We start from the raw sequence: 17,388 nt of genomic DNA, 5'->3' as shown, positions 1-17,388 counted from the left end.
ATATAAATTCCGATACAGGGTCGCCTGTATCCAGTTTGAGTGAAAGGAGGCATGCGCAATCCACAGCGAGACCTGCCAGCTCAGTCAAGTCATTCAGAAACGATTATAGTGTTTGATTGCCAAACTGCTGTGGCCGACAGGTGTGAACAGATAACAAACAGCGAAACAAGCTGCAAACACATGTAAAAAAACAACAACAGAAAAACAAGTAAATACAACAGAAAAGCACTGCAAATAAAAAAAATCCCTGCAATAACAGAAAATGAGAGCGAAAACCTTCAATGAACAAAACAAATGCAAACAAAAAGCTGCAATCATAAATAAAATGCTGCAATTGCAGAAAAAATGAGCAAGGGGGAGAAATGCTGCAATACTAAAAAGTACGGAAGCCCATTTCCGCCACTCTGGTAAAACAAAACAAAAAAACCCAACAAAAAATAAATTGTCATTATTTTGAGACAGTATCTCAAAATAATATATGCATTTAAGTAAAATGCATACATGTATATATATGTGTATACAGTGCCTTGCGAAGGTATTTGGCCCACTTGAACTTTTCAACCTTTTGCCGCTTTTCAGGCTTCAAATAAAGATCTAAAAAAAATTTATTTTGTGAGTAATAAAAAACAAGTGGGATACAATCGTGAGGTGGAACAAAATTTATTGGATATTTTAAACTTTAACAGGTAACACTTTATTTGAAGGGGGCTGAATAAGACTGTCATGACACTGTCATAAACATGACATAACACCTGTCATGAACATCAATAAGTCTTCATGAATATTTATGACTGTTGTCATAAAGTGTCATTCGGTAAATTATGACACTTTTAATACAAAGTTGACATTATTCAAAATGTCTTTATGACAACTTGACATTAACCAAGAAATCATGATCTGACATAAATTTGTCATAATAGTAGTCATAATGATTTAATTATTACACTAGCAAAAGCTTTAACAAAACAATGATTAATATTTCCACTCCCTGAAATAAAGCAAAACAAATAGGACAAGCAATAAAGATTTCACTAAGCTTTATTACACGGTCAAATGATTTAATAACAGACTCATTAACAATTTATTTTACATCAACTAAAGTGGAACAAATAGCACCAGTTATGAATACGTCTTTAAGTGTCATTAATATTAACTTTTACCTCAAGTAAATTGAAACTAGTAGCAACAATTATAAAGATGTAATTTAGTATTACAGTGTCAAATGCTATGCTAACAGAGTCATTGATATTAAGTCTTACCTCAAATGAAGTGAAACACACTGGACTACTTATAACTACCATCATAACTGTAGAACAAACCCTTTGTACATTGGAATAAAACAAAAGATAACTTGTTCTAAGATAACAGAGGGTTTAACGTCTGGTCAGTATGTTGTTACTCTGAAATGCTGATTGAAAAACTAAAGCAGAATTACTTATTCTGTAACTTAAGAAAATAGGTTCTTTCAACAGTAACATGTTTTGCTTTGATTATGTCAGCCATATCCTTCGTTATAGTCTCCCTGTAAAGCTCTGAAAACAGGAGATCTTCTTCTTGTCTTCATTTCCTGGAAGCAGCTCTTTGAAGGTGTCCAGAAATGCTCAGAAATTACAGTTGTTCTTGTAATAGTTAATCATGGAGAAAACCTTTTCATGAACTCAAACTTGGTGAATCTCTTCTGGACATTCTCATAGTTGGTGATGACTCAATTCATTGTGGTCACTTAAAAAAAGAACAAAAACAAAAAACAATGTCATCATAATTCTGAATTTATTTAAATACCATTCCAAAAATGTCCCTTGCTGCACACTGTCAGAATGGTAGACTGGCAGACAAATGCCTAGTTAACATGATATAAAGTGCAATACAATTATTTCTTAATACAAGTAGCATAATAACTAAAGCTGAACAAAATTATTCTGATCAAATATTTGTCTGGCAGAAGTTCAGACAGACTGCCACTGTTATTCGAATGCATCATTTAAGTTTTAGGCACATGAATGCATCTTTTCACTTAATGAGCATTCAAAATTATTTCTAACCACATACTCTGACTTAGGGTTGTTTGCAAGAAGCTTATTAATAAATAAACAGATTTAACATCAGTTTTAGTTGTCTAAAACGTAACTTAACTCAGCTGGTGAATGTTGATTCCTGCTCCCCATTCCCCACTTACCTGGCTGTCCCACCCCACTTCACATGGTGAAAATATTAACACAAAAACGACTTACCTAATTTTCTTGGGGAATATTTCATCTGCTTCTTTCTCTTTGGTCAAACAGAAACTTCTTTCTCTGGTGGCTGGTCCTTATTATCATCCTCCACACTCGTAGCATGTCTTCATTAGCCAACTTTGTCCTCCCACCATGTGTCCTTAGGCTAGCCTGGGTCTTCATGTGGGTAAACTTGCCAAAGCAAAGAACACAAACTCTGTGTCACATCAGCCAAGTCGCTAAATAATGCACATGAAGGATAACTTTGACTAATATATTAGCTTTTAATTTGCTATATTAAAATTGGAGGGGGAAAAACAATTTGCCTGTCTTTAAAATATATTTAATATTAAGGGCTAACCTTACAGTAATTGTTTAATAACTTTAGCTAACATTAACTTACAGCAAGGTAGGATTGGCTTGAATTGCTCATAGCTAACATTACAGAGAAAGAGAACATAGTCAATGTTATTTTCTCAAAGAAAATGTAAAGTTAATAAGACACATACCTCATATGTATTAGGTATCAAACTTCAGCTTCTTTTTAAACAGGAGGTCTGGCCGTTATAACCACAGACATAATATATTATGTCTATAGTTATAACTTGTATTAGGTTTGCGCCACAATATGGAAGATTTCTTCTTCACCAACACACTGCACGCCTGTTCATGCACTGCTGCCTCTCACTGGTGGAGATGGTGTATTGCACTACTTAGCCCTTGTGTTTAGAAATGGGGCCCACACACGTAAAACTTTTATCATTTGCCACAGTTCTCTACGTTTGCCTCAGTCCTCGCACGCACAAGGGTTAAAACAGCCTTAAATAATGTTTCAAATGCTAAGTTCATAAGTGCTTTGTAGACATCTTGCTGTAAAACTTTAGGATCGATTAAATTAAGAAAATTAAGACTAAACAACATGGCAGAGCTTTATAATATTACTACAAATAGCAAATTTTTAAAGTTTAATCGGTAATACTTTTATAACAAATTTATGTCAGATCATGATTTCTTGGTTAATGTCAAGTTGTCATAAAGACATTTTGAATAATGTCAACTTTGTATTAAAAGTGTCATTATTTACCGAATGACGCTTTATGACAACAGTCATAAATATTCATGAAGACTTATTGATGTTCATGACAGGTGTTATGTCATGTTTATGACAGTGTCATGACAGTCTTATTCAACCCCCTTCAAATAAAGTGTTACCCTTTAACAAATAAAAAACTTCAAAGTGGGACATGTAACATTATTTGGCCCCTTTACTTTCAGTCCAGCAAACTCACTCCAGAAGTTCAGTGAGGATCTCTGAATGATCCTAAGTGACTGATGATGATGAGTAGAATCCATCTGTGTGTAATCAAGTCCCCGTATAAATGCACCTGCTCCATGATGGTCTCAGGGTTGTGTTTAAAGCGCAGAGAGAATCATGAAGACCAAGGAACACACCAGACAGGTCTGAGATACTGTTGTGGAGAAGTTTAAAGCTGGATTTGGATACAAAAAGATTTCCCAAGCTTTAAACATCTCAAGGAGCACTGAGCAAGCAAAGGGAGTATCAGAAGACCACTGCAAACATATCCAGGTGTTAGAATGGCCAAGTCAAAGTCCAGACCTGAATCCAATCAAGAATCTGTGGAAAGAGCTGAAAACTGCTGTTCACAAGTGCTCTCCATCCAACCTCACTGAGCTCCAGCTGTTTTGCACAGAAGAATGGGCAAGAATTTCAGTCTCTTGATGTGCAAAACTGATACATACCTCAAGGGACTTGCAGCTGTAACCGCAGCAAAAGGTGGCGCTACAAAGTATTAATGCAAGGGGGCCGAATAATATTGCACACCGCGCTGTGCAGTTTTTTATTGGTTAAAAAAAGTTTAAAATATGCAATAAATTTCATTCCACCTCATGATTGTGTCCTACTTGTTTTTGATTAACAAAATAATAAAAATTTTAGATCTTTATGTTTGAAGCCTGAAAAGTGGCAAAAGGTTGAAAAGTTCAAGGGGGCCCAATACTTTCACAAGGCACTCTCTCTCTGTGTGTGTGTGTGTGTGTGTGTGTGTATATATCATATCGTCAAGGGGTACTGATCCAATTTTTATTTTTTTATTTTATTGTTTACTGTGATTGCAGCATGTTATTTGTAGTTACAGTCCTTTTTGTTTGCACTTGTTTTATTGATTGAAGGTTTATGCTTCTATTTTCTGTTATTGTAGCATTTTCTTTTGCATTTGTTGTTTCTTACATATCTTTGCAGCTCATTTCTAACTAACTATGGATCCCTTTAAAACCACCACCATGAGACCATCCAGTGCAGTGGTATGGAAAGGCCACCTTTCCTCAGTTTGTCACTCAGGAAATGTGGCCAAACTGCAGAGCAGGTCTGTTACATGCGCTGGTGGCTGCATACATGTTTCCTGATTTCAGGTTGCTGCTGTGCTCCTGCAGCTTAAGCAGGCACAGGTGGTTCCACTCTGCCTCTTGATGAGCAGAGTTTAAAGCTGGGTGTGGAACTGATCTCAGGGCCTCTTGACCAATTGGGCAGCATGTGTGTTGCAGCTTTTTGGTGGGTTGATGATAGTTAGTATTAGCAGTCAGTTAGCATGAACATGTATGCTTGGTGTGGATGTTGTTCCTTGTTGCAGGGTGTCTTCTCCATACTTTTTTTTGAAGCATGTGTTGTTGAGAACTGGTTCCTCCTTTGAGTTCCAGCTGTAGCTGAGTGGGGCCTTGTATTTGAAGAAAGGAGGTCCAGTGTCAGGTTGTTTTGGTGCTGGAAGATCTTTTACTAGGAACCCTGGATGTTTATTTATTCTCACATTTGTCTTTTAAGTTCTCCCCCTTTCAAATCACGATACTTCTGTTTATCTTTTTTAAACAATAAAAAGAATTAATTACACATTCCTGGGTGTTTTGTTTCTTAATCCCTTGGACATTTATTTTTTACATTCCCATCTGTACCTCTGCTTTGGGGATGTAACAAGGTCAGATGCTGTATTACTTCTGTAATGCTGTATGATTGTTATCCAGTACAAGTCAGATGTCTCTGTTTCATTACCTGCTTTAAAATGTACTGTTAAAATATGAAAAAACTAAAGTGGTTTCAAATTCAGATCTGCCAAATGTGTTTTGTTTTCCATCATTCTTTCCATTTGGTCTCATTGTTTTAGTTGGAGTTATTCTTCAACAGTCAGATGACAGCCTACAGACACCGTTTGTGTGTCTCTAATCTCTGGCTTCTCCTCCTGTGTAAATAATTTAGTGACGTTTAAGACCTCAATTAATTTGAGCAGCAGGGAGGGAGGAAGTCTCCTGCCGATCACTTTATAAGTAATAATGGCTGGCATTTGTGATGCTCTACAGAATGGAAAAGAAATCAGAAATCAGAAAGCAGGATGAGGGAGGACAGCAGTCTGAGGGCTAATCTGAAGATTATTGGATACAATAGACCAGGGGTGTCAAACTCCAGTCCTCAAGGGCCGCTGTCCTGCAACTTTTAGATGTGCCTCTGCTGCACCACACCTGAAAAGAATAATTAGGTCATTAGCAAGGCTCTGGAGAACCGATCTACACAGGGAGGAGGTAATTAAGCCGTTTCATTCCACTGTTTTGTACCTGTGGCACATCTAAACACTGCAGGACAGCGGCCCTTGAGGACTGGAGTTTGACACCCCTGCAATAGACCAAGAGCTTCAGCCTTTGTCCAAACAGTTGTGCTTTAAAGCTGTTTTCATTAAATTTTTCATTGTTTTAGCTTTCATGAACTTTGTGAATGTCAGAATGAGATGATCAAGAAAGACCCTGATGCAGGCCACAGATTGAAATGCATTGGTGTGCTAGTGAAGTTGGTGCTCCCCACAGGGTGGAAACCCACAGTTGGCAGGAGTCTGTTGCAGTGGTGGAGAAAGTACTCAAAAAATGTACTTAAGTAAAAGTACAAATACAAAGTCAAAAATGTACTCAAGTAAAAGTCAAAGTACCACATTAACATTTTACTTAAGTAAAAGTAAAAAAGTACTGGCTTTTAAAAATACTTAAGTATTCAAAGTAAAAGTACTTGCTGAATACATGACCTAATCGCTAATATCATTAAGTGAAGTGATCGTATTTAATTTTAATACATCAGAAATGTGCCATTTTAATGAACAATGCCACAGATTAAACATGTTCTTATTGTGTTTATTCTCTGTAACAGTTTATACTTAGATATGTGATTCTATGAATCATAATTTCAGGGATGGAAACATCTCGTCTCCTGTCCTAACATAGCATGAACTTCATTAGTGACATTTATTTAGAAAGAAATCCAACAGAAAGGGGATGGAAAGAAGGTGGGTGAGGGAGGACATGCAACCAAGGAGCCACGTAGCAGAGTTGTAGTCAAGACCACCGAACCCGAGACCAAGACCAGCGCCCTGCGCTACATGACACAATAATATTAAGTGCACCTATCAAAATTGGTTCTCAGATTGATCTGAAAGATCCACATTTCCATAAAAACACCTAGATGTTAAATACTTAGAGCAGAAATTTATTTAACCAGTATCAATTAAAACTCATTTCATTCTGTTTTGCTTCCATCGCTGTGCTACAATCCGCAGAGGTCTCCTGCCATCCCTATAAAAATAACGCCCTGGGCGGTTGCCCATATTGCCCATGTCAGAAACCACAACTGAAACATCGCAATTAACGGTAAATAACGTTCAACTATGAACACTGTCCAACGGCGCAACAAGAAACCAAGCAGAAGGAGCACCGTGACTGTTCTCACCCTCCCTCCCACTGCGATGTTTGCCACCATGACAGGAGACGAAATCAATCAATGAGCATGCTCTGTGTTCGTTCAACTTTTACTTATTCGGCGATTAAATAAACGTGTGTATGTGTTAGCTACTGCAGTGTACACAAGAACAAAGAACGGCTCTCAGTGAGGCTTCAGTCCTTAGGACTTAGTAAAGATCCGTCCAGAAGAATCAGATCGTTCCTGAATGTCATATTACTATATTGCACTTTGGTCACAGCGTTGTCCCATATATGCGACACCTCAGTCAACACACAATGGCATGAGTGACAATTTTTTTTCATCGCAGATGCAACATGTGTCTCAGTCAGTACAGCTAGCTTTGCTAGCATCACGTCCACAGATCTTACCTTTCTTTAAGCTTTCCTTCGAAGTGACGCTAAAAGTTGGACGAAGTCCCCACCGTCTGTTAAAGCGAAGCGCTGCTGATTTTACATGTCACCATATCTTATGGCAGGGGTGTCAAACGTACGGCCCGCGGGCTGGAACCGGCCCGCCGAACGATTTAGTCCGGCCCGGGGGCTAAATGCATTATCATTATTCATGAAAAAACATATACTTCGTTTAAATGAAAATCTGCAGTTCCTATACTGTCCACGAGGGCGCTGTCTTTTATTCAGAGCACACAACATGATGCAACACTGCAGCAGAACTAACAGCAGATGGCAGCACTGAGCTTCAGGTTCTGTAAACAAGTTCGATTCTATGCTTTACCAGCTTTTTATTTTGGCCCTGGCAACCTCATATTTCTCGTGCATGCTAACATACATACATGTTATGTATGCAAGTTTTTCTATATGTATGCATTTTGTGCATCAACAAATGTACTTAATCAAATGTCTGTTTAAAACAGCTGACACTTAAGATTTCAAATGTGTGAAGCCAGATCATTTGTTCAAATTGCTTCCCAGATGTTGAAAATTGATTTTAAATCTTTTCTTAATTTTTGTCTGTTGTATTTTGTGATGCAGGACAGTGTTTTTAAGTTCCAAAAACTGTGAATAAATGTTTTGCAACATTGTACAATCAGAGATCAGTTCTTATGCATAATGAACTTAAATAAATGCTTAACTGAGTAAAAGTATTGTTGAAATTACAGATACCTTTCTTAAAAACTGAGATTATTCATAATATATTTTGTAAAAGTGAAATTCGTTTAATATAAAAATCAACAACAAGTCCACTTTTATTGGTTCTATTTAATCTTGCAATGAGTTTACTTGTGTGGCCCCCTGCAGATCAGATTAAGCTGTATGCGGCCCCTAAACCAAAATGAGTTTGACACCCCTGTCTTATGGTTTATGCAGCGCTATTATATTACTGACGATTAGACGGATATCTACCACTGCGCATGTCTGGAGCTCTGCGTGCGAGTAAAGGTGGAGGCGATGGGTGACAACAGATACTAAGTCATGTTATTGCTTGGATTTTACGGCGCCACCTTAAGATCCTGAACTTCACATTTTAACGGAAAAAAAAGCTCAATGCGGCGTGGATGTAACGAGTAACGCAACGGTTTTGTAGAAATGTAGTGAAGTAGAAAGTACAGATACTTACTGTAAAATGTAGTGGAGTAAAAGTAGAAAGTATCCATTATTAAATCTACTTAAGTAAAGTACAGATACACGAAAACTGTACTTAAGTACAGTAACGAAGTACTTATACTTCGTTACTTCCCACCACTGGTCTGTTGGAACCTGGGAGGTGGAGTTGAGGCTGAAGCTCGTTGGAGGGTTGGAACTGTTTCGTTCTAGGCACCTCATGTTCACTAACTTGTTTGGATGAAGCATATTTTATTTTTTGTCACCGTCTCTGGATGGGGTTGGGACAGTTGTAAAGGTCACCTTAGCTTTTTCAGACCCCTGTACCAGACATGACAGTTAATGGGCCTATTTGTTTGGATTTCTGTTGAAATTGCATGGTATAAACTGTGTTAAAGTATTTTCAGACTATTTTCTTCTGGTAAAGAGAACCTTAAATATTTTATGGTAACACTTTATTTGATGGGGTGTGAACAAGATTGACATGACACCGTCATAAACATGACATAACACTTGTTATGCACATGAGTAAGTATTCATAAATACTTATGATTGTTGTCATAAAGTGTCATTTGGAAAATCATGACACTATTAATACAAAGTTGACATTATTCAAAATGTCTTTGTTATTGACAACTTGACATTAACCAAGAATCATCATATGTCATAAATGTCATAATAGTGGTCATAATAATGTCATTAAGTGTTATTGCACTGTCAAAAGCTTTAACAAAAAAGTAATTAACATTTCCCTTACATGAAATAAAGTGGAACAAGTAGGACCAACAATAAAGATGTCATTAAGTTTTATTACACTGTCAAATGATTTAATATTGGAGTCATTAATAATTATTCTTGCATCGAGTGAAACAAGTAGCACCAATTATGAAGGTGTTATTACAGTGTCATTAATATTAACTCTTACCTCAAGTAAAGTGAAACCATTAGCAACAGTTATGAAAATGTCTAAGAGTCATTACATTGTCAAGTGCTATATTAACATAGTCATTAATCTTGAGTCTTACCTCAAGTGAAGTGGAAAACACTGGACTACTTAATATGACTGGTTGTTATAAAGTACAATACATTTATTTCTTAATATAAGTAGCATAATGACTGGAGCTGAACAAAATTATTCTGATCAAATATTTGGCAGAAATTCGTACAGCCTGTTGTTGTTCAGAATGCATAATTTAATGTATAGTTTTAAAGGTCTGAGTGTATCTTTTCACTTAATAAGCATTTGAAATTATTTCCAACCAGATAATCTGGCTTATGGCATTAAACACCAGTTTTACATTTGACAACAATTAGTTGTCTAAAATGTAACTTGTTAACTCAGCTGGTGAGTGTTGATTCCTGCTCCCCCCTCCCACTTACCTGTCTCCACAATATGGAAGATTTCTTCTTCACCAACACACTGCACGCCTGTTTGTGCACTGCTGCCTCTCACTGGTGGAGATGGTGTATTACACTACTTTAAACAGCCTTAAATAATGTTTCAAATGTAAAGTTCATAAGTGCTTTGCAGACATTTTGCTGTAAAACTTCAGATCAATTAGATCAATTAGAAATTTAAGACTAAACAAAATGGAAGAGCAATATAATATTACCAGATAAAGCCACATAATTTTTAAAGTTTAATTGAAATGAAATGAAATGAAATGAAATGAAATTGAAATTGAAATGAAATTTTATTCGAACATGATACAAATATAAAAATAAAATAGTGCACAGTAACAAGAAGTGCATAAGAAAGAAGAGAAAATACAGATTTTTTTGTTTCAGTTAACATATCATGCTCAAAATGGGGTAGGAAGAAGTGAGAACTTATAAACTCCTACCCCCTAAACACTTGAAACACTTTTTAATTGGTAATACTTTTATAACAAATTTATGACGGATCATGATTTCTTGGTTAATGTCAAGTTGTCATAAAGACATTTTGAATAATGTCAACTTTGTATTAAAAGTGTCATTATTTACCGAATGACACTTTATGACAACAGTCATAAATATTCATGAAGACTTACTGATGTTTATGACAGGTGTTATGTCATGTTTATGACAGTGTCATGTCAGTCTTATTCACACTTCTTCAAATAAAGTGTTACCCGTCTTACTCGGTGTTTCTTCCCACAGTATCTGAAAGGCACTGTGGGAGTAAGTTGGCTCATTGATGGCTTAAAGACCTATGGAAGTGTTGGTAATGAATTAACTTGACCTATTTTTGCTGATGATCTTTCAGTCTTACCAAAATGACCTCGGTGTGGCTGGGACTTATTTGGCCGCAAACAAGTCAGACTGCATTTAAACTTAAACAATTCCCTTTTTCTCCTTTGAAAGTGTTGACACGTTGAAGATATTTCAGTGGACTATATGAACAAATGAGTAAGTAAGTTTCTTCTCTCTCTAAACAGGGTTTTCTGAAGAGTGAGAGAGTTTCCCGAATGGTTCAAAGCGGTGGGTGCTCAGCCAATGACTTTCGTGAGGTTTTTAAGAAAAACATTGAGCGCCGGGTGCGCAGCCTTCCAGAGATCGATGGCTTGAGTAAAGAGACTGTGCTGAGCTCCTGGATTACCAAGTATGATACTATCTACCGAGGGGAGGAAGACATGCGGCGCCAAACACAGCGGGCACACCTGAGTGCTGTTTCAGAGCTCATCCTCAGTAAAGAGCAGCTGTATGAAATGTTCCAGCAGATACTGGGCATACGCAAGTTTGAACATCAGCTGCTATACAACGCCTGTCAGGTAAGTGGATATTTGTCAGCAGATGACCTCACCTTAGGGATGCATTAACATGTTTATCAGCTGACATTTTTTTAACATGTCAGTAATTGTCCCAGAAGTAAAACTGGGCTAATATTAGCAACCAATTCTTGTTGCTGTTTGGTTTCTGGAAGGGAGCGTGCAGGAGGTTGGTCATGTGGAGTTTGGTCATCTGACAGTGATGGTGAACCAGCTCACGATCTTGTTTTTGTGATCCTAACAGTGATGTGGTCATTTTTCCACGGTGTGTTAACATCTTTAAATATTGGTTATTGGCCATAACAGGTATATATTAGTAGATATTGTCCCAAATGTACATATCAGTGCTTCCCCAGTGTGTATCATTCTGACTTGTAAATTTCAATTGTTTCTCATCCAAAACACCTGAAACAAATGGCTGAATTAGCTCCTCATCATGCAGTCAAACTCTACAGAGCCCTTCTAATGACTTCATAATTTGGTACAATGATTTGACTTGTTAAGGATATGACTGTCTACATGAAGACACTCACGCCTAAGACCAATCAACTTAATAGTCATATTTGTAGACTGTGAGGACGCTGAATTATTTGAAGAGAACCCACACACGGACTCAGGCAAACTCCATGCAGAAGGACTCCAGTCCCAGGATCTCTTCACAAGGTCAAACATCTGAACAGCAATAATTTTAGTATACTCTCTCAAAGGTCAATAAATTAATTCCTAGAGATTATTTAACTCTGAAACTGGAAGGCAATTTAAATATCCAAACTACATAAACAAACCATAAATAAATAAAATGGATTTCGTAGTCTCTTTAAGTAAACTTGGCCTTTAAAATGTATTAATCATTTGGCTCAGGCAGAAGAAGAAGCCAACTGCCATTTAGGATTTTGGTGAAAAATTGTAAACTTATTACACTGCACTGGGTATCAAATGTTTGCAGCATTTTTTAAAATGGTGGCTTTTCAATTAGATTAAGCAAACTCTTTTAGTTAGTTCACTTCTCCACTAGAGCGCCTTTAACCGGGTCTGCCTCTGTCCGTCCAGCCAGATTCATATTGTTATGAATTACTCCAACTCTCTGCATGGCTGTTCTGTTATCCCTACTCACTTCAGTGGTAGTACAAGTTTCACTGAGCTGTGTCGATCTGATTGACAGCTGGCTCATGATGATCTTATGGTAAACCCCAAACAGCATTTTTCATATAATTCAGCTGTGGCCCACGTACATTTTGTCTATCAGAGAGCTGCTCAGTCTAGAGGAGAGTGATTGAGTTTAATCATGAGCAGCACTAAGAACACATATGTTAAGTTTTGCAGCGGAATGACCGTGGTTTAGCAGAGCTTTAAGTAGCTCATCTCTCTGAAGAACTAACAGCAATAAAGAGAGAAGTGATGCAGCGGGTCAAAGTCCTGTCAGAGCTGCAGTTTTGCGCTGAGGGTGTGAAATAGGTCTGTTGTAAATGGATATTTTAGTTATCGAGTAATCTATCAATTATTCTTACAATTAATCGAGTAATTGGATTAAAAAAATGTATAAAATAAAATATTGGTAAATCTGGCATACCATAAATCTGGTTACTATTGGATATCATTATCAGTCCAATTTTTCATATTTGAGCTTTCCTAACAGTTTTGTTGTAGCTTAGAAAACTAACCTGTAACAATAATAGCTCACTTTCTAAGTTAACCTGAAGAAAAGTTATACAAAAATCTGAAATTATATTCAATATAATTATAAAGTGGCAGGCTCACAAATACGCTTATAAAAAATGTCTATGCTCCAGCTTTTAGTTTATGTATTCATTGAGTTTAATAGATGAACTCTCACCTTGCCCCATACCTGTCCAGCTTTGGGTTTGAGAACACGGGAAATGTTGCTTGGGATGGTGGGGGCAGGCGAAGGAACGAACATAAGATGGGGGTGGAGAGGAGGAAATGATTGGGGATCAGAAACTTGCAGCAGCATGCCAAAAAAAAAAAAATTTAGATCCCCTAGTGTCATTTACCCTTTTGACCTGGTTTGAAGTGGTTAAGGAATTAAACTTGGGTAACCAGATGAGAGTTCTCAGATGGGCCGCCTTTGACTCAGATTTCATCCCCAACCAATTAGACTCCAGTTTTAAAAACTGGTCACAGAAAGGATTATTCCTTTCTGTGCAGTTATCTGCACAGTGCAGGACACTGGACAGAAATACACTTCAAAAATATGATTTAGAAAAAGGGGACTTCTTTAGATATTTGCAATTTAGACAATATCTTTTTTCAAACATATTGAAAGACTGTATCTCAGAGTCGAACGAGATAATTCAATTGGTCTCACAAGCTTAGTCCAAGTCTGGCAAAATCACCATTTCCTTACTTTATCAGGGATTGTTGAGATCCAAAGGAAAGTCAACAGATTATGTTAGGTAAAGATGGGAGGTAGAGTTGAATACTGAAATATCTCAAGATGGGCAAAACACTCCCATATTCTCTGGTCCTGCATAAAGATCAAGACTTATTGGAAGGATGTTTTGAGGAATATTGAGTCAATTTTGGGTCTTAAACTCCAACAACCCACCATGTTATTGCTGGTCAGAGCCGTTCCTGAGGGTCTGGACATGAGTGACAAATACTTATTAAAAATCTTCAGTGCTACAGCCAAAAAGCTGATTACTCGGAAATGGCTTCAACCTGACCCACCAATGCTAAAGGACTGGCTGGAACTTTTGGAAAAACCCACAAAATGGAAAAGTTAATGTTCATGATGAGACGGCAACCGGACCTTTACAAAAAGAGATGGAGCAAATGGACTGGATTTCTAGTGAACAATGACTGAATCAGGTCTCTTATCCTTTGTCACTCTAAATGCTGCTCAAAAAATGGAAAGTAAATCAGTTTGCAGTTTCATCCTGTAACTGTTCATCTTTGTCAGAATATAAGTAATTTCTCTTGTCGACAGTTGTTCTATTCTGTGTAGTGTATGTGATTGATAAATGAAAAACAATCAATAAACATAAAATAAAAAAGGCAAACATTAAAAAATAAGTTAATTATAATATGTATTTTTTGCACTTCAGCTGTTTCATCCTAAAGTGTCCAGAATTTTTTTCTTTTTATCCTTTGTCCTTGACTTGTCATTTTATTCACTGAAGCTGTTGGTGTGTAGAGCAGGAAAGACGGGCAGCGATGAGTAAAACAAGAATTATATTTTCAGATGTTACAGCAGGGCTTCCACATGTCCAAACAAGAAACTTTTTAAATTTGCTTCTAAAACATGGATGTTTTTCATCTTTTACACAGTGCTCTTCTTTTTTTCTGTTTAATTTTTGTTTGCTTTTTTTTTTACAGCTTGACAATGTGGATGAACAAGCTGCTCAGATCCGCAGAGAGCTGGACGGGAGGCTACAGCTGGCTGAGAAGATTGCTAGGGTGAGATCTGGTTTCTTTGGGATTGTGTCGAGCAATTTATAGCACAATATGTGTTTAAAATGAGCCACACATTTGATATTAGCTGCTCATAAGTACTTTACTAATAGTTTGAAAAGTTTAGTGTTTGCAGGTGTTTTTTATATGTCAATTAAGAAAGTTAAAGGTAACTTTTCTCTGTACATATTGTAGGAAAGGACAAACCCAAAGTTTGTCTCTACTGACATGGAGGCTTTGTACATTGAAGAGTTGCGTTCTTCTGTCAACTTGCTGATGGCTAACTTGGAGAGTCTGCCCGTGTCCAAAGGAGGTCCAGACTTCAAACAGAAGCTTAAGCGCTCCTCTATGAACAACTCCTTCTTGGATATAGGGGATGAAGGAGACGTACTGTCCAAATCTGATGTTGTGCTGACCTTTAACCTGGAGGTTGGTTATGTATGTAGGATACTTGCAACCATAAACTAATATGCATTTTATTTATTTATTTTATTTTATTTTCAGAAAAACAAGTAGAACGAAAAGGGCATGGTTTCACATTTTAATAATGTGAAATACATTTTAGCCCTGCCAAGATGTATTTTCTTGTACATGTATAAAATGCCAGCTTCTGTTCTAACACACAGTTAAGTCAGTCTTTTGCAGAAGGAACAAAAAATGTCACCTGTTAGCAGCAACTAACGAGCTCCATGCATGTAGTGGATGTTTCCTACATGTCAGATCTAAAGGCCGAGTTCGACCCAAATCCAAGTTTGGACCGGACAAAATGAAAAGGTTGAGGATTGGGTCAGTCTCAGGCTTCTGTGGCGCATTTTTAATATCCTACAATACATATAACGCACAGAAAACTAAACCAGAATACACCATATTAAGATGTGTTAATCTACTTATTTAGTCTAAATAGAGATGGAGGTAACTCACCGGGGCTTCATACTCAGTTTTCACACTAAAACTTGGTGTATGGACAAATTTAGAAAAGTGTGGCGCACAGATGTATAAAGCTGTGTGCATGCACGTGGCTGCGCATCTTTCCTGTATGCATCCCAATTTGAACAGAGCGCAGCTACTGGTCCTCCCTGTCGCCACCCACAAACATATGTAAATTAGTATATATACCTCCTGAAGCAATTACCATGGCAACGTCCTTGTTTGTAGAGGTATAAGTATTTATAATAATTATATATTAGATTTAAAAGGTGCTTTCAGGGCACATAAGGCCACCTCACAAAAATAAAAATAATAAATTTTAAAGAAAAAAAAAATCCAAATTAAAAAAATAAAAAATATTGTGCAAATGCCTGTTTGAACAGCAGAGCGTTCAGCCGGGATTTAAAGACAGAGAGTCAGAGAGTCCTTTGAGGGGGGATACATACATACACGCGCGCACGCACACACACACACACACACACACACACACACACACACACACACACACACGTTTTTGTGTGTGAAAGTGTCACCAATCACTGTCTAATGTTACCGATCACCATAACTGATGACATTTATCTCACTTTGCAGCCTGCGTGTGCAGCCTATCTCCTCTCTCCTTAACACTGCACAAGCACGCGACAACAAATCCTCTTGCCTGGAACTATAACGATCTAAGAGTAAATGAGGACGTTTGGGTGTTGTGGCGGAAAATTACCTCGGGGGTGAAGCACGTCAAAATGCATCAACACAACGAATCTAATGTGGCATTTAAAAAACAAGCACTTGATGGAGTTTGGCTACATCGAGGCTCAATGCAGGAAAAAAAAGACGTCCGGAGTGGCCAGACAGCAGGCGAAGCAGCGCACAACTACCAACACTCACCTGTAATAAGCATGATTTTCTCAGAAAGCTGAGAAAATCCAAAATATAATTTAAGTCAATGGGCTAGCGGTGGAAAAGACACTGATTCTGCTCTCGCTGTTGAACTGCTGTGTCTTGAACTTTCTGCTCACTTACAAAACATTTTCTGCTTGCTTTTGGCACAGTCGCCTGGCAACCTCAGCCAATATAATGAAAGTGTTGTGCTCGGTGCATTTGTTTCTTTCTAGCGGGTGTGCCTGTGTGGCTACCATTGAGTGTAGCAACCAGCGCCACCCACTGGATGTATGGAGAAACAACGACCTCAGCTTTCTACTCCATAGTACTCTAGGGCTATTGTAAATGAATATTTTAGTTATCGAGTAATCAATTGATTATTATTTTATGATTGAGTAATCAGATAACAAAAAAGATAAAATAGAACATTAGTAAATCTAACATAACAGCAGTATTACTATTGCATATCAACATCAGTCCAATTTTTCCACATTTGAGCTTCCCTAACAATAACTTTTCTGTAGTTTAGATAATTAACTTGTAACAATAATAGCTCACTTTCGAAGTTAAACTGAAGAAAAGTTATACAAAAATCTAAAATTATATTCAATGTATTAATAAAGAGGCAGGTTCACAAGTGCAATTATAAAAATATCTATACTCCAGCTTTTTGTTTATGTATTCACGTTCAATTAGTTTAATTAGATGAACTCTCACCTTGCCCAGACATTTTTAGCTTTTGTGTTTATGTTAGCGAAGGGATTTGACACTTTCATTCGTCACACACATAAACACATTTACCAGGAATGTAACGTCATGATGCTCTTCGCTACCCATTGTTGCGACCGGGATGATATGAAATT

At 37.3% G+C, this 17,388-nt stretch overlaps 1 protein-coding gene across 4 annotated transcripts in view; it reads left to right on the top strand.

Annotated features, from left to right (window-relative positions):
* The window catches only part of cadps2 (Ca++-dependent secretion activator 2), a 240,977-nt gene that overhangs the window by 13,068 nt on the left and 210,521 nt on the right, over positions 1 to 17,388 (top strand). For all 4 annotated transcript variants that reach the window (XM_088006677.1, XM_088006678.1, XM_088006675.1 and 1 more), the window contains exons 3-5: positions 10,979 to 11,311; positions 14,645 to 14,725; positions 14,915 to 15,148. In XM_088006677.1, the coding sequence (XP_087862803.1) occupies positions 10,979 to 11,311; positions 14,645 to 14,725; positions 14,915 to 15,148 (648 nt within the window). The remainder of the gene's footprint in view (positions 1 to 10,978; positions 11,312 to 14,644; positions 14,726 to 14,914; positions 15,149 to 17,388) is intronic.

Source organism: Poecilia mexicana, unplaced genomic scaffold, assembly GCF_051168715.1.
Source record: "Poecilia mexicana isolate PSO_F unplaced genomic scaffold, ASM5116871v1 scaffold_6, whole genome shotgun sequence".
Lineage (NCBI taxonomy): Eukaryota > Metazoa > Chordata > Actinopteri > Cyprinodontiformes > Poeciliidae > Poecilia > Poecilia mexicana.
The sequence above is the reverse complement of the archived record's forward strand: the minus strand, read 5'-3'. Positions and strand labels throughout refer to the sequence as shown.